At 43.1% G+C, this 18,294-nt stretch overlaps 1 protein-coding gene across 2 annotated transcripts in view; it reads right to left on the minus strand.

Moving 5' to 3' along the window:
* Positions 1-18,294, minus strand: part of LOC119973148 (metabotropic glutamate receptor 7-like) — a 967,737-nt gene that overhangs the window by 40,966 nt on the left and 908,477 nt on the right. For both annotated transcript variants that reach the window (XM_038810761.1, XM_038810760.1), the window contains exon 10: positions 10,719-10,965. In XM_038810761.1, the coding sequence (XP_038666689.1) occupies positions 10,719-10,965 (247 nt within the window). The remainder of the gene's footprint in view (positions 1-10,718; positions 10,966-18,294) is intronic.

Below are 18,294 nucleotides of genomic sequence, written 5' to 3' on the forward strand. Positions count from 1 at the left end.
ATATAAATGACATCCATAGACATTCCCCCGTCCACTACCTTAGTCACCTCCTCGATCATGAGATAATCAGGCATCACCTTCCCTTCACGAATCCATGCTGGCTCTTCCTGATCGACCAAAATTTTTCAAGGTGTTCAGTTACCCCCATCCCTGATTACAGATTCCAGCAATTTCCCCACCACAAACATTAGGCTAACTGGTCTGTAATTCCCTGGTTTTACCCTTCTAAAAAAGTGGAGTGACGTGCAATTTTCCAATCCAGAGGGACTACTCCTGAATTGAGGAAATTCTGGAAGATTATAGTTCGGGCATCTACAATGTGCTCCCTTACTTCCTTTAACACCCTCAAATGGAAACCGTAAGGTCCTGAGAGATTTGTCGCTCTTTGGTTCCATTAATTTCCTAGTTAGTGATGTTGTACTTATGCTAGTTGTATTAGTCTGCGTCCTCTATTGACTATTAATTTTTTTGGAAGTTCCGGCACGTTATCCTCCTTTCCTGCTGCAAAAACTGAGGCAAAGTCATTGTTCCCCATGTCTGCCATTTCCCCATTATCGATGACAATATCGCGATTTTCAACTTTTTGTGGGTTTATATTCATCTTCACCACCCACTTTCTCTTTACAAACTATAACATTTCTCCTTATTGCTTTTGATGTCCCTTGCAAGTTTCCTTTCATAACCCCAATCAGTATCTCTTCTAAGCTGCTTAGTGACCCTTTACTGGTATTTTTATCTATCCCATTCGTCCGGATCTGTGTTGTGTTTTACATTCTTGTCAGCCCTTTCTTTTAGTTTTATGCTGTTCCGAACCGCTTTTGTTGTCCATGGCTGTTTTCTTTTGTGGAGCACGGCCTTTTCCTCGCAGGGGTATAACTCACTCTGTACCTTGTTAAATGCTTGTTTAAATATTCCCCATTGATCTTCAGTCGTTTGACCTATTAACAGATATTCCCAGTTTACTGTGGACAGTCTCTGCCTCATCCCATTAGAGTCAGCCTTACCCAAGTCTAAAATTCTAGTATCTGAAGCATGCTTTATACTTTCAATTGCTACACTAAATTCAATGATGTTGTGATCACTATTTGAGAAATGTTCGCACACAATCAGACTGAGAATTAAATTGGGCTCATTACTCATAACTAAATCTAATATCGCCTGTCCTCTTGCTGGATCTGGAACATATTCCAGCAGGAAACTTTCCCGGACACATTCCAGAAATTCACTACCATCTTGACAGGTGCTTGTCTGCCTCTCCCAATCTATGAGTATGTTGAAATCGCCCATTAATACTACACTGCCTTTGCTACATACTTGCCTAATTTCTGCCTTCATACAATCTAGCGCCGCAGAACTGCTACGAGGGGGTTGATACACAACACCCATTATAGTTTTAGATCCTTTTTTTGTTCCTTAGTTCCAGCCATATGGTCTCCACTGGATGCTTTGCCCTCATTCTATCCTCCCTCACTATTGAGGTGATAGTATTTCTCATCAGCAAGGCTACTGCACCCCCTCTGCCATATTCTCTGACCCTCCTGTAAACTTCATTACCAGGTATATTTAGTTTCCAGTCACGACCATCCTGCAACCATGTCTTTGTAATAGCAACTAAATCGTACTTTAACTTGCATTAGCGCCTACAACTCATCTATTTTATTCCTTACACTCTGTGTATTTGTATATAGAACTCTTAATTGGCTATTCCCCTTACATGTCTCTCAGCACTGACGCTTTATTCGCTTGTTTATTATTTTCACTTTTGGTTTAACCAGTATATGTCTTGTAGTTTTTCCATTGGCTGCAGTTCCTGAAGTTAGGTTCCTGATTATTTCTCTACTCTCTGCCCTGCTACCTGTTTTTGGAACTATATTGAGTTCCTCTGAGGCTTTCCATCCCCCCCCCCCCCCCCCCCCCCCCCCCCATTTGCTAGTTTAAAGTCCTTGTGACCATCCTGTTTATCCTTTCTGCTGGAATGCTGGTCCCAGATCAGTTCACGTGGAGACCGACCCAACAGTACAGATCCCTCCTGTCCCAACACTAATGCTCGTGCCCCATGAAATGGAACTCCTCTTTCCTACACCATTCTTTGAGCTATGTGTTTACTTCCTTAATTTTCTCATCCCTATGCCAATTTGCACATGACTCAAGTAATAATCCAGAAATATTTTGCTCTTTTAATAGATATTTGTAATTTTTTTTCAATTAAGGGGCAATTTAGCATGGACAATTCAGCTATCTTCATATTTTAGAGTTTTAGGGGTAAGACCCATGCAGACACGGGGAGAATGTGCAAACTCCACACGGACAGTGACCCGGGGTCGGGATTGAACCTGGGTCCTCAGCACTGTGAAATAATCCAGAGATAATAACCCTTGAGGACCTGTTTTTGAAATTTGTTCGAGATCCTGATATTCCCTAAACAGCTCCTCTTTTCTAGTCTTGCGTATGTTGTTTGTCCCAACATGGACCACAACTACTGGATCCTCCATCTCCCACTCCAATATCCTTTCAAGACAATTAGAGATGTCCCTCACCCTGGGACCAGTTAGGCAACATACCATGTGGGACTCTTGGTCCTGCTTACAAAGGATGCTATCAGTTCCCCTAAATATAGAATCTCCTCCAACTACCACTTTTCCACCTGACCAGGCAGTAGCGCAACAGCAACGTCTGGAAAATGAAGAAGGCAGTGATTGCAGAAACTCCGTCGCTTGTTCTCACACCTGCAACCACCAGTTTAGACATACTAGACATGCTTAAAGGGAAGTTCAGGTGGAATCAATACCAGGTGAGACACAGGGCACATGTGGTCTGCAGCCAGGGTGGGGTTAGGGGAGGGAGGCTAGTGCAGGTGCCAGCTCCAACAGAGGTGAGCCCATTCACAAGTTCTGGTGTGGAGGACTCAAAACGAGACTCTGACGAGGTGGCCTACAGAATAAGGCTGATGATTATGTGCACACAAATGCTTGGCCCATTTCAGGGCTGCCAGAAACCTTGTTATCATTGGCAATTAGCATGGAGGAGTTGGACGCCAGCTGTGCACATGGCTTTATTTGGAGTTTGGGGTCCATCCTTTGCAGCATGAATTTAAAAAACGTCATTCAAGAGATGTGGGCATCCCTAATTGCCCTTGAACTGAGCAGTCTGAGGGGCCATTTCTGACTGAACCACACTTCCATGGATGTGAAGTTGTATGTAGATCCAACCAGGTAAGGACAGCAGATTTTCTTCCCTAAAGGCTATTAATGAACCACATGTGTTTTTACAACAATTGACAATATTTTCATGGTCATCATTAGACTTTATAATTCCAGATTCCTATTGAATTCAAATTTCACCATCTGCTGTGCCGGGATTTGAACCCAGAGTATTAACTTGAGTCCCTGGATTAACTAGTCCAGTGACAATACCACCACACCACAACTCCCAAGAAATGGTGACCAACTTCATTACCACTCATGTCAACCCAACCACGATGCAATGTCTGTTGGCTGATCTCTCAGTTTCCATTGCTGTACAAGCAGATGCCCCTCACCATTGGCATGCTGCACTGGAAGCTCAGACTGAGACTATACGCAGACTGCTGCCACACACACGTAGACTGTTGTCACTGTGGCTGCAGATACTGGTGCGCAAAGATTCAGGGTATCGCAGCAGTCCAGTAATCTGTTCCCAACCACATCACTGGGATTACTGAGGTGCAGCTCTGGGAAAGATGCAATGGCACGAGGGAACCTACTGTCCTTTTATGATGGCAACATATGCCCTTCCACCACCGTTACTGTGCCAGTGCGCTTCCTGTTTCCTGTCAGTCAGCTCAGCCCAGACTGTTGCCATCCATTCTAAGTCAGTACAGCCCAAAGTCATGGATCTGTAGTGCCAGAATTGCTTTTGGGTCTCTCTCCATGGCCTTCTGCAATCTGCCCAACTGAAAAACAACCGCTTTGCATGGGTGAGCAGACTGATGCAGAATTGGGAAGGGGCCTCACGGTAGCATGGTGGTTAGCATCAATGCTTCACAGCTCCAGGTTCCCAGGTTTGATTCCCGGCTGGGTCACTGTCTGTGTGGAGTCTGCACGTCCTCCCCGTGTGCGCGTGGGTTTCCTCCGGGTGCTCCGGTTTCCTCCCACAGTCCAAAGATGTGCGGGTTAGGTGGATTGGCCATGCTAAATTGCCCGTAGTGTAAGGTTAATGGGGGGATTGTTGGGTTACGGGTATACGAGTTACGTGGGTTTAAGTGGGGTGATCATTGTTCGGCACAACATCGAGGGCCGAAGGGCCTGTTCTGTGCTGTACTGTTCTATGTTCTATGTTCTATTACTGCTTTTACAATCCAGGGCAATTGATTTGCATGATGTTCTGAATAAGCTCACACACCAGCTGGGCCGTGAGGGAGTGAAACGTTTATGATTGCGGTCCTTGCGGTCCATCTCAATATTTAGATACTGCATCCATAATATAATGTGTTTGCAGTAAGTAGCTCCCTGAACCAGCGGGGAAGCACACAATCTTCTGATAAAATCATGTGCTCACTCTACCTGTTTTTCTCTCGGAAAAGTGAATGCAATGTATTCACCTCCCTTAGGGAGGTACTTCTGAGGCTGTATAAGTCTCTGGTCAGACCCCATTTGGAGAATTGTGAGCAGTTTTGGGCCTCGTATCTAAGGAAGGATGTGCTGGCCTTGGAAAGGGTCCAGAGGAAGTTCACAAGAATGATCCATGAAATGAAGAACTTGTCCTATGAGGAATGGTTGAGGACTTTGGGTCTGTACTCGTTGGAGTTTCGAAGGATGAGGGGGGATCTTATTGAAACTTACAGGATACTGAAAGGCCTGGATAGAGTGGATGTGGAGTGGATGTTTCCACTTGTAGGAAAAACTAGAACCAGAGGACAACATCTCAGGCTAAAGGGACGATCCTTTAAAACAGAGATGAGGAGGAATTTCTTCAGCCAGAGGGTGGTGAATCTGTGGAACTCTTTGTCGCAAAAAGCTGCAGAGGCCAAATCATTGAGTGTCTTTCAGACAGAGCTAGATAGGTTTTTGATTAATAAGGAGATCAGGGGTTCTGGGGAGAACAGAGGAGAATGGGAATGAGAAAATATCAGCCATGATTGAATGGCGAAGCAGACTCGATGGGCCGAGTGGCCTAATTCTGCTCCTGTGTCCCATGGTCTTCACACAAAACATCAGCGATTGCTCTTTTGCAGCACAGAATGGTGAAGCACAAGATCAATCACAGAATTGTTATGGCGCAGAAGAAATCCATTTGGTCCATCATGTCTGCACCAGATGTTGGCGATATCAGCAGCTCCAGCCAAGAAGGAGCTCAATGTGAAGAAGTTCAAGCTAACCCAAACTTGCCCACTCCCATCTAACGTGATAGGTTAAAACTGCCCCTCCCTATAAATGAGGGGATCTTATACTTCTGAATATGTCCAAAATTCAGCAGTTTACAGGTCCTGAAAAAGGCAATTCGAGGGTGGGAAAGCACAGACCCCATTCTCATTTCTTGACCAAGAGAGAGCACCAGTGTACAGATACAATAGGAAAAGAAGTCCCTTGTATCAATATTCATCAATATCCATCTCTGCTTGAGAACTGTTGTCCGAGATAGGCAAAGCTATATTGCTCCTTAGTGTCCAAAGATGTGCTGGTTAGGTTATGGGATTACAGGGATAGCGTGGGGGTGTGGGCCTAGGTAAAGTGTTCTTTCGGAGGTTCGGTGCAGACTCAATGGGCCGAATGGTCTCATTCTGCACTGTAGGGATTCTATGATATACAAGTCTCTCCAATTGCGAATATGCAAACTCAAAGCAGGTCAAGTGACACGGAGACAGCGAAGAGGAATGGGATGAAAGAAAATGCCTTGAATGCTGAACATGGACTGAAACAATTTGAGCAGGGGAGGCCTTATTATTACTTTGAAAATATAAATGGGTTAGTTGTTTGCTGTCAAGATACTGACAGGCAACTTCAGGCAAGGGGCAGCCTGGTTGAATGTGATTATCTAAAAGTTACTGTCAGAGTTGCATTACTCCACCATTAGTTTTTCAAAATAACATCTCGTTGTCTGGCTCACTATGGAATGGCATTGAATGATGTGCCGTTACCAGATTTATATCCGAGTTTGGGATTAAACCTGCTGGAGATATTTAGAATGAGTAATTACAATTGTATGGGCCCGATTAATGACCTGGTAGGCATTAATGCCTGCCAATCACCCTCTCTGGCACTGATAATTACATATTATTAATGTGGGATCTCATTCCTGGAGGTTGTGAATTTTGTTAAGAGGTTTTAAAAATTACAAATTTTAGATCTGAAACTTTTTTGTTTACTTTTCCTTTCCGTCTCTTGTTTTACTCCCGCTCTTATGCCTATATTTTCTTTCTCTCTTTATTTCTGCATTCAACCTCTTTCATGTGTCTTCTGTCTCAGTCCTTCTATTGTTCATTTCCAAGCCTCTCGTCACATTCGTTAAAAAGGAATGCGGTTGGTTGCCTTTTCATTCATGTATCAGATGCTCTGTTTGCCTCACTGCACAATTATCAGTTCACGCTTCCAACAACTTTGTGGGCAAAATCTCTTCGGGTCGAATGGCACACGGACAAAATCTGACCATTATAAGTGAATAGCGATCAGAAACTAACTAATGAGGATAATTTCACAAGTCATCTTTAACTTAGTTGCCTATGAATTACAAAGCTAGTCGTGAATAATATTTCAACATGTCACAAATTCCCTATATAGCTCATTTATCTCTTAAATGGATTAAGTAAATACAGAATTAAGCAGTTTTTATTGGAGGCAATTAATAAGATCTCCATGTAACATGAATAATAGATTGAACAAGAATCCTGTGTTCTCATTTAATCATTTGTGGTAGCAATCTGCCAAATTTATTTCCAAATTCAAAGTAGGTGACTTTAGCACATAGTGAAATAAATTACATTTTATTATGCAATTATCAAATCATTTTGTTCCAAGGCACTAAACTACAATTGCCAAGTAACTTGCGTTTTTCTTATTTCCAAATTTTTCGTCTACATCTGTTCAATGGAATTGCACAGGTTTATCGATTCCAGGACTCTAAATTGACATTACTGAAAACTAGTGTACAAAGTATGACTTGGTTATCTCAGACTGCTCTCTCATCCACTTCAGCAGAGGCACTGACCCACTTATTATCTGCTTGAGAAACCTCAAATGGCCATATCAACATTTGTATGCTGGCATTATATGATGGGACTTCCAATGACCAGTGTCACAAACTCTGGTTTGGACACATTGCTGGAGATGCATTGCACGGCCTTCAGCTTCCAAGTTAATCAACGTATAAACGGAGGAACGTTCTTTAATGTTTTCTCCTAGGTCACTCACAGCAATGCCTTGGATATTAGTTTTTCATCTCCAGAGATGCTGGGATGATCCTGAATGTTTCGCAACTTTATCAGGGCCAATTAAGGGACAGTCTCTGTGCTGTGATCTTGCTTTCAACATTCTAGTTCTAAAATGTTAATTTCCTTTTCCGGGTATATGGTTTAGTCATATGCAACACCATGAAGCTCTCAATAGCTTAATTAATTATTATTAACTCCCATGCTGCACTTTAATTCCATCCTCTCACACATGGGAGCGAAGCAGTACTTCAGTTGTATGGGACCCAGCCACTCCAGCTGTACTACAGAGAGGTTCGAATGCTCCAATCAGATTTACTTCTCAAGTTACCACACCTTAGTTTTATTGAATGACAAATAATATAAATCAACATTTATGCACATAAGAACAGAGGGCTGGATTCTCCGCAGCCCCGCACCAAAATCGCAGCCAGCGCAGGGGCGGAGAATCCACTTTTACGCCGTAATCGGGACCGGCACAGGTTCAGCGATTCTCTGGGACCCGAAAATCAGCGTGACCGCGGAGTACACTGTGCTGCCGGGCGGCCATTGCCAGAGGCAGCCCCAGCAACCCTCCATTCCCGACCTGCAAAGTTCCTGACAGCGTGGAACTAACCACCTATTGCCGGTCGGGATGCTGGCATGGTGGCTGCGCTCATTTCGCAGCCGACCCTGGTCGGGGGGGGGGGATCGGAGACCGGGGGGGGGGGGGGGGGGGGGGGCACTTGTAGGTGGCCGGGGATTAAATCTGCGTGGCTTCAGGCTTGGGCGCATGGCCGATTGGGGGGTCTCATTTGTCTGTCTGGCTCCGCGGTTCAAGTCCGCCATGGAGCTCGGCACGGCCGCTGGAGGCTGCCGCCGTACACATGCGCGGAAGTACCGAACCGGAAGTGGGGGGTCCGTGTCCGCAGCTAAAGCGGTGAGATTCACTCCGGGTCCCTGCTAGCCCCTTGCAGGGATGGGAATGCGTTTGACTTATAGATAGGAATTTCTGGAGTAAAACTCCATCCTTTTTACGCAGGCGTGGGGACATAGTCTCATTTTGGGAGAATCCAGCCCAGAGTCTCTGACTTTAAAATGGTGACTGGATTATGGCTGCATGGTTTAATCCAATTATTCCATGCCCTCTAACTCCACTCGAGCCAATAAATACATTTGATCTTAACTTCCTGTGTACAACGCAACAGAACATCAAATAATATACAAAATTATAGAGGTCCATGTTTCTGAAATAAATTATGACATCTCGAGCTAATATGTGTAAAAGGAAATATGAACACTGAGGTGAAGTGTAGCCTTCCCTCATAAGGAGTGGAATTCATTGGACAAGACTGGCAGGCTTAGATTGGGTTGAAAACACATCTGGGCGGGGTTTACCGGTCCCCCAATCCCATGTTTCTCAGCAGCTCGCCGATGCTGGCAGCGGAATTCTATACTCCCGCCGCTTGTCAATGAGATTTCCCACTGAAGCCACCCATGCTGCGGGAACAGAGAATCCTAAAAGCCGGAGAATTCCGGTCAGCATCCAAGTGATTGTGCTGAAAACAATGGAAGAGGCATTGTATTAAATATAGAAACTTATTACTGCTGCATCCACATTATCCATTTGGACTCAATCGCTGATGTAAGTTTAGCTCTTCGGGAAAGGGGGAAGTGAGACTTAGCGAACACCGAAGCCAGACTTTAAAGAAAAAGCTTGAAAGTTAGAGCTGGGCAGCAAAGGACCACAGGCGAAAGAAGGAATATGGGAAAAATGTGTTCAAAAACCAACTTCAACTGAAGCACAAATATCCATCAACGTGGGATAGCATAATGCGATCATTACTTTTATACGATGCAAGGAGAAATTATATTGATGGAAATAAGTGATGCTGATCATGCAGTTTACCTTGTGGGAAATAAGAATCGATTCACATCAAATCTCATCTCAATGAGTGTTTTCTCAATCATCACTCTGAGATTGGAGAAACACAGATAGAAAAGACACAAATATTTCAGCGCAGATCACAAAGGGCCGCTATTATTAATCCCTGGGTGTATGCAGAAACAGGGTAGCGTGAATTAACTTCCATAAAAGTAAAGGCTGCTTAGATCAGTGACTGACATCACTGAATCCAAGAAGGCATTTATGGAAAATCCAAATGTATTTGCACTCGTTCAAGAACTGGCAATACTGAATGGAGAAAATGTCAGCTTCCTTTAGTCAGGTTTCTTGAACAATACATCAGTAATTTCATACTGTACCTTCAACTGATAAGTTACATTATTTTTCATTAACTTTTGGTGTTCGGTCCAGTTTGGTTCTTCAGAAAAGGATATTCCTTCCATTATTCACTGTTTTGTCATTTTTAATCAATCTATTCCTATCTATTTGTTTTGTTCCCATTTTATATAAATGCATCTCTTTAAGCATGTTCGACCCCCACTCAATGTGCATCACATTTTTTTCCTGGTAAAAGAAAGGTTACCTGTGCAACAATTTAACCTCATTTCTCATTTAACGTGATAAAAACAAAGTACTTATCAAATGCATTGGGTAGTAATTCACACCAAGAGGAACATACAAACAAAATGATTCTCACTGTGGCACTAGTAATTTTAAAATAGGCAGTGTATTTTTGTTAGTATAGGTTTCTCAGACACTGGTAGACTTTCAAGAAGTATATCGCTCAAGCGTATTGAGTGTGTCCAAACATGAATGTCTGATGTTAAGATCACAAGAAATGGGAACAGGAGTAGGCCATTTGGCGCCTTGTGCCTGCTGTGCCATTCAATACATGGCTAATCTGACTAAGGCTTTAACTTCACTCTCCTGCCTGGACCCCATAACCTTGACTCTCTTATAAGTGAATAGCCACCTAGTTTTAAACATTGGAAGGAATTGCCTCAGGGTGTTTTTTTGTTTTCAGTGTTAATATCAACTGAAGCAGCTTAGTAATATTTACCTCTTTGATCACGTGACTCAACCTCTTACTCTTACTTGGTGTGTTCCAAAATGGCACGTTCCAAAATAATAAAAAATCATAGCACAAGGATCGTGACAACTGAAATATGTGCTGAAACCTTTAACCCCGTCAGACAGCAGATTATGAGATACAAATACTAATTTAGTAATAGGTTTGGAACATTCCTCAGAACAATAACATGAATCTAGCTATAATATACCTATAAAGTTTAAGACAGAGCTCCCTGTGTTGCTACTCAGTAGGCATGTAAACGGGTATCAGATTGAAGCTGTTAGGTTGAGCCACTGGTCAGCCCTTCAGAGAAAGATGATGAAAACAAAATAAATGGTGCATGCATCTCATTTACTTACTGTTCGGGTCTACATTCTCGCACAGCTCTGTTTTGGCTTCACCATTAGGCCTGTCTGAGGATTTATGGGATAGTCGTGAAGACATTGTTGCCGCGGTCACCACTGCCTTAAAGCTACGCTTTCTCTTTTGGACGTTCTGTTCTGGGTGGAAGATTATGATGTAAACCTTCGGCATGTACAGCATACCCAGAGCCACAGAAGCACTTAGGTTCATGGATATGGTTAAGGTGGTGGTCTGTATGTACATCTGGAAAATAAAACAATAAGGATTATATGAAGAGCATTGCATCAACACTTGACTCTTCAAAGCCAATGAAGGACACAGAAAGTTACAATTTTTGGAAAAGGTGGGAAATTTATTTTTTGTCCTCAATAAGCACGATATTGGAGAAACATATATGTCATCTTTCATTTTTTATGCCATAACCAGATTGTCAGATTAGCTTGCAGTTGCGAGCATATAACATTTGACTTTACTGAACATTAATAACTTCACTTTAGGTCCAAGTACATCTTCCTGCAGCACATGAAATCACCACGAACATCGTGCCAAGAAATTGAGAAATGCATCGCCATGCAAAAGAGTTCATAAATGCACCATTAGATTGAATATGATGAATATAAGAAATTGTCATATTTTATGTATTTTATGCAGTAAAGTTATTAAAACCTGGGTTAAGATGCATGCAGATCTCCTACAGCTGTGATTTAAGGGTGAGGTAACCATTAATTTTGTAGGTCAAGTGTTTTGTTCATGGAATATTGTTTATGCTGAAAGCACAACCCAGGTGTAGATAATTTATGAGGGGTATTGGTCCTTGCTAAACAGATGATGTAATTCAGGAGAGGAGCCAGGTCTATTTGAAAAGTTAGGTCTTCCAATGATTTTAATCTGAACAGAGGTATTCCAGTTTTGATCCTAATCTAATAATAATAAAAATCTTTATTATCGTCACAAATAGGCTTACATTAACACTGCAATGAAGTTACTGTGAAAAGCCCCTAGTCGCCACATTCCGGCGCCTGTTCGGGTACACAGAGGGAGAATTTAGAATGTCCAATTCACCTTACAGCACGTCCTGAAAAGTTCTCTCTCCAAAGATTCTGCACAGAGAAAAGCAAGTAGAAACCTGGTTATTAACTTTATTTATGAGTGGAATTTGAACTATATTGATTTGCTTAATTGGAGTATAGAGGCAGGCTTAGGAAGTAAGTTAAAGTTTCTCTTTTATTTAAGAACTGTTGTAAATCATATTTGTAAAGCTATCTTTTTTGTTGTTAATGTAATTAATTCTGTGTTTAAATTTTTTTTTAAATTAACATAAAATATACTGTTTGCAGGTGTTATCATTCCTGTGGTGCAGTAACATTTCCTCACAATTTCACAAATAGTTCAGTTTTCATCCCAACAATTCTGTCCAAGAAACAATTACCATGGTTGCACCTGTTTTGAGGATTTTATTAAATGTATATCCATCACCCTATCAGACAGTATATTCGAAAACCTAACCATTCATTGTAGTGTAGGTTTTTTTTCTTCATGCCAGGAATAACATTCATAATGAGGGGGTCCCATCAGTCTGTTTGAGTGCTTCAGGTGCATGTTAACAATGTCACAGCAATATTCAAAAACAAGGAGTTCTCCTGATGTCCTTGTTCCCTCAATGATTAACTAGCCATTTATTTCATTGTTGTTTGTGGTACCTTATCGTGCACAAAAACAACTTTTCTTGTGGGCTTCGCTGACTAGGTCAGCATTTATTGTCCATCCCAAATTGCCCTTGAAGGTGGTGGTGAGCTGCCTTCTGGAACCCCTGCAGTTCATGTGGTATAGGCATACCCACCGTGTTGTTTGGAAGGGAATTCCATGATTTTGACCCAGCAACATTGAAGGAACGCAGATGAATTCCCAAGTGAGGCTGGTGAATGGTTTGAAGGGGAACTTTTTGTGGTGATATTTCCATGTGTCTGCTGCTCTTGTCCTTCTAGTTGGAAATGAAGTTTCAAAGGTGTTGTTTGAGGAGCTTTGGTGAGTTCCTGCAGTGCACCTTGTAGATGGTACACACTGCTGCTACTGTACGTCAATGGTAGGAGTAGATATTTATTGACATGGTGCCAATCAAATGGGCTGCTTTGCCCTTGATGCTGTCAAGCTTCTTGAGTGTTGTTGGAGCTGCGCTCATCCAGGCAAGTAGCGGGTATTCTATCACACTTCTGACTTGTCCCTTGTGGGTGGTGTATAGGTTTTGGGGAGTCAGGAGGTGAGTTACCCACCGCAGGAGTCACAGCCTTTGACCTGCTCTTGTAGTCACAGTATTTGCATGGCTAGTCCAGTTCTGTTTCTGGTCAATAGTAATCCCCAGGATGTTAATAATGGGGGATTCAGTGATGGTAATGCCGCTGAATGTCAAGGATTGATGGTTAGCTTTTCTCTTGTTTGAGATGGTCATCACCTGGCTCATGCGTGGAGCAAACTTTACTCGCCACTTGACCAAGGTTGTACTGATTTCAGGTGCCGAGTGTACTGCCTACACATCAATTGTCTCTGTAATTTAAAGTAATTCATTCCAAGGTATTTATGACAGACATGATAAGATGCTATCTAATTTTTTTTAATCAATGTATTCAGAGGGCCTAAAACTAGCAACTTGTGTCATGTCCATTTTCAGCCTTTTGTTAAAACAGGTTGATGCATTGATGGTGTTGAATTAATTTAAACTATATCCTATGGAGAATTCACTCAAGTAGACTCACATTAATGTTTTCAAATCATTGATGTATTTGTCAATTAAATTGTAAATGCTCATTTCAGAGCAAAGGGGTTAAGTCATGGCAGGAGGTCCCAGACCCATGTCATGTTCTTCTAGTGCGATGTGGGAATTCAGAGACCCTTCTGGTGTCCCTGGCTCCTTCACGTGCAAGACTTGTGTCCAACTGAAGCTTCTGTTGGACTGCTTGATGGCTCTGGAACTGCGGATGGATTCACTTTCGAACATCCACGATGCTGAGGAAGTTGTGGATAGCACATTCAGAGAGTTGGTCACACCGAAGTTAAAAATTAAAGAGGGAGACAGGAAATGGGTGACCACCAGGCAGAGGAAGAATAGGAAGACAGTGCAGGGGTGCCCTGCGGTCATCTCGTTCCAAAACAGATATACCGTTTTGGATACTGTTGGGAGATATGGCTCACCAGGGAAGGCAGCAGCTTCATGACACTGTGGCTGGCTCTGCTGCACAGGAGGGAAGGAAAAAGAGTGACAGAGCTACAGTGATAGTGGTCTCAATGGTAAGGGGAATAGACAGATGTTTTTGCGGATGCAAACGAGACTCCAGGGTGGTATGCTACCTCCTTGGTGCAAGGGTCAAGGATGTCTCGGAGCGGCTGCAGGACATTCTGGATGGGGAAGGTGAACAACCAGCTGTCATGGTGCATATAGGCACCAGTGATATAGGTAAAAACATGATGAGGTCCCACAAGCTGAATTTAGGGAGCTAGGAGTAAAACTAAAAAGTAAGACCTCAAAGATAGTAATCTCAGGATTGCTACCAGTGCCACATACTAGTCAGAGTAGGAATGTCAGGATAGATAAGATGAATACATGGCTTAAGAGATGGTGCAAGAGGGAGGAATTCAAATTCCTGGGACATTAGAACTGGTTCTTGGGGAGGTGGGACCAGTACAATCCAGACAGTCTGCACCTGGGCAGGACTGGAGCCAATGTCCCAGGGGGAGTGTTTGCTAGTGCTGCTGGGGAGGGTTTAAAACAAATGTGGCAGGTGGATGGGAACTGATGCAGGAAGTCTGAGGGAATTAAAGTGGGGACAGAAACAAAAGGCAGTAAGGGGAAAAGTGAAAGGTAGAGAAACCAAAATCAAAAATCAAAAAGGGCCACAGGACAGAGAATAGAGACTGGAGAACTCAGTGAATGGATCTCGTAAGGCTAAGAGAAATAAAACACAGGGAGAGGGCACAAAACATGACCGGACAGATTGAGAAAGCACGGCAGAGAGCAAGGGAAGTCGAGATGAAACTGCATTTATTTCATTGCAAGAGGCCTGATGGGCAAGGCAAATGAACTCAAGGCATGGAGGGGTACATGGGACTGGGATCATAGAATTTACAGTGCAGAAGGAGGCCATTCAGCCCATCGAGTCTGCACCGGCTCTTGGAAAGAGCACCCTACCCAAGGTCAACAACTCCACTCTATCCCCATAACCCAGTAACCCCACCCAACATTAAGGGCATTTTTGGATATTTGGATATTATAGCTATTACTGAAACATGGCAAAGGGAGGGGCAGGACTAGCAGCTCAATGTTCCAGGGTATAGATGCTATAGTAAAGATAAAACAGGCGGTAAGAGAGGAGGGGAGTTGCATTTTTGATTAGGAAGAATATGATGGCATTACTGAAAGGAGATATATCCGAAGGTTTGCCCATTGAGCCCAAATGGGCAGAACTGAAAAATAAGAAGGGCGAGATCACACTGATAGGATTGTACTACAGGCCCCCATATAGTCAGCGGGAAATTGAGGAACAAATGTGGAAGAAGATTCCAGATAGCTGCAAGAAAAATAAGGTGGTAATAGTTGGGGACTTTAACTTTCCCAATATTGACTTGGACATTAGAGGCTTGGATGGAGAGAAATTTTTTGAGCGTATTCAGAAGGAAATTCTCATCCAGTATGTGGATGGCCCGACTAGAGAGGAGGCAAAACCTGACCCTCTCTTGGGAAATAAGGAAGGGCAGGAAGTGTTAGTGAGGGATCACTTTGGGTCAGTGACCATAATTCCATTAGTTTTGAGATAGCTATGGAGAATGATAGGTCTGGTCCAAAAGTAAAAATTCTAAATTGGGGCAAGGCTAATTTTGATGGTATTAGACAGGAACTTTCAAAAGTTGATTGGGGAGTCTGTTGGCAGGCAAAGGGACGGCTAGTAAGTGGGATGCTTTCAAAAGTGTGTTGACCAGGGTTCAGGCAAAGCACTTTCCTTTTTGGAGTGAAGGGCAAGGCTGGAAGAAGTAGGGAACCCTGGATGACTCGGGATAGTAAGGCCCTGCTCAAAAAGGAGGCATATGACATGCAACGGCAGCTGGGATCAAGTGGATTCTTTGAAGAGTATAGATGTTGTGGGAGTAGAGTTAAGGGGGAAATCAGGAGGGCAAAAAGGGAACATAAGATTGTTTTTGGCAGATGAAACAAAGGAGAATCCAAAGAACTCCTACAAATACGTAAAGCACAAAAGAGTAACGAGGGAGAGAATAGGGCCTCTTAAGGATCTACAAGGTCATCTATGTGCGGATCCGCAAGAGATGGGTGAGATTTCATTGGTATTTACTGTTGAGAACGGCATGGATATTAGGGTACTTGGGGAAATAAATAGTAATGTCTTGAGGAGTGTACACATTACAGAGAAGGAGGTGCTTGAAGTCTTAAAACTCATCAACATAGATAAATCCCCGGAACTGATGAAATGTATCCCAGGACATTGTGGGGGGCTAGGGAGGAAATTGCGGGTCGCCTAGCAGAGATATTGGAATCATCGACAGGCACAGGTGAGGTGCCTGAAGATTGAAGGATTGCAAATGTTGTGCCTTTATTTAAGAAGGACCACAGGGAAAAACCGTGGAACTATAGACCAGTGAGCCTAACGTCTGTGGTGGATAAGCTGAGCGAAGGTATTCTGAGAGACAGGATCTAAGGCATTTAGAGAGGCAAGGACTGATTAGGGACAGTCAGCATGGCTTTGTGAGTGGAAAATCATGTCTCACGACTTTGATTGAGCTTTTTAAAGGGGTAACCAAGAAGGTAGTTGAGGGCAGTGCAGTTGACGTTGTCTACATGGACTTTAGTAAGGCCTGCGACAAGGTACCGCATGGTAGGTTGTTGCACAAAGTGAAATCTCACAGGATCCAGGGTGAGGTAGCCAATTGGATACAAAATTGGCTTGACAACAGAAAGAAAAGATTGATTTTAGAGGATTGTTTTTCAAACTGGAGGCCTGTGCCCAGCGGTGTGCCTCAGGGATCAGTGCTGGGTCCACTGTTATTTGTTATTTATATTAATGATTTGGATGAGAATTTAGGAGGCATGGTTAGTAAGTTTGCAGATGACACTGAGATTGGTGGCATAGTAAACAGTGGAGAAGGTTATCTGGGATTACAATGGGATCTTGATCGATTGGGCAAGTGGGCCGATGAATGGCAGATGGAGTTTAATTTAGATAAATGTGAGGTGATGCATTTTGGTAGATCGAATTGGGGCTCAGTTAGTGGTAGGGAGTTGGGGAGAGCTATAGAACAAAGAGATCTAGGAATACAGGTTCACAGCTCCTTGAAAGTGGAGTCACAGGTGGACAGGGTGGTGAAGCCAGCATTCGGCATGTTTGGTTTCATTGGGCAGAACATTGAATACAGGAGTTAGGATATCTTGCTGAAGTTGTACAAGACATTAGTAAGGGCACACTTGGAATACTCTGTATGGTTCTGGTCACCCTATTACAGAAAATATATTATTAAACTAGAAAAAGTGCAGAAAAGATTTACTGGGATGCTATCGGGACTTGATGGTTTGCATTATAAGAAGAGGCTGGATAGACTGGGACTTTTTTCCCTGGACCGTAGAAGGCTTGGGGGTGATCTGAAAGAGGTCTATAAAATAATGGGGGACATGGATAAGGTAGATAGTCAACATCTTTTCCCAAAGGTAGGGGAGTCTAAAACTAGAGGGCATAGGTTTAAGGTGAGAGGGGAGAGGTACAAAATAATCCAGAGGGGCAGTTTTTTCACACAGAGGGTGGTGAGTGTCTGGAACGAGCTGCCAGAGGCAGTAGTAGAGGCGGGTACAATTTTGTCTTTTAAAAGGCACTGAGATAGTTATGCGGGAAAGCTGGGTATAGAGAGTTATGGGCCAAATGCAGGCAATTGGGACTAAGTTAGTGGTAAAAACTGGGCGGCATGGTCAAGTTGGGCCAAATGGCCTATTTTCATGTAAACCTCTATGACTCTGAAGACATTCTAATGCAAATTCTGTCTGTAATGATCACTCCTGTTTTCTGATTGGTCACTTTTACATGGAAAGCACAGAATGCACTGCAACCCTGGACAAGTGTGCTGTCAATTCCAGCCCCATGTGCCCTGCAGATACAATATACGTGAATTAACCAACAATTCTCACAAAAATCCTGATATGTTTGGCCCTTGGCTGCCCAATAATTATAGTCACCAGGTCTATAAGTTGAAACACTGTGGGCGGGATTCTTCGCTGCCCGAATCAGAAATCGTAATCGGTGATCAAGCTGGGCCTTCAGCTCAAGGTTCACCTTCAGGCATATATCTTTCTAGATATCACATCGAATCTTTGCAGTCTCAAGAGAATGTCACCCAGACCTACTGGAGAGAGAGACTCAATTCTCACAATGGTCTTGTGGAGGGAATTAGTTAGATCCCTCCATCCAGGCTGCAGAATCAAAAGTGAAACCAAACAGGAACCTCGTGACTCTGAAAACATTCCAGTGGGATAATATCCAATCACCACCTGTTACCTGTTACCGGGCAGAACACAACCTTTGGAGC

Source organism: Scyliorhinus canicula, chromosome 11 (genome assembly GCF_902713615.1).
Source record: "Scyliorhinus canicula chromosome 11, sScyCan1.1, whole genome shotgun sequence".
NCBI lineage: Eukaryota > Metazoa > Chordata > Chondrichthyes > Carcharhiniformes > Scyliorhinidae > Scyliorhinus > Scyliorhinus canicula.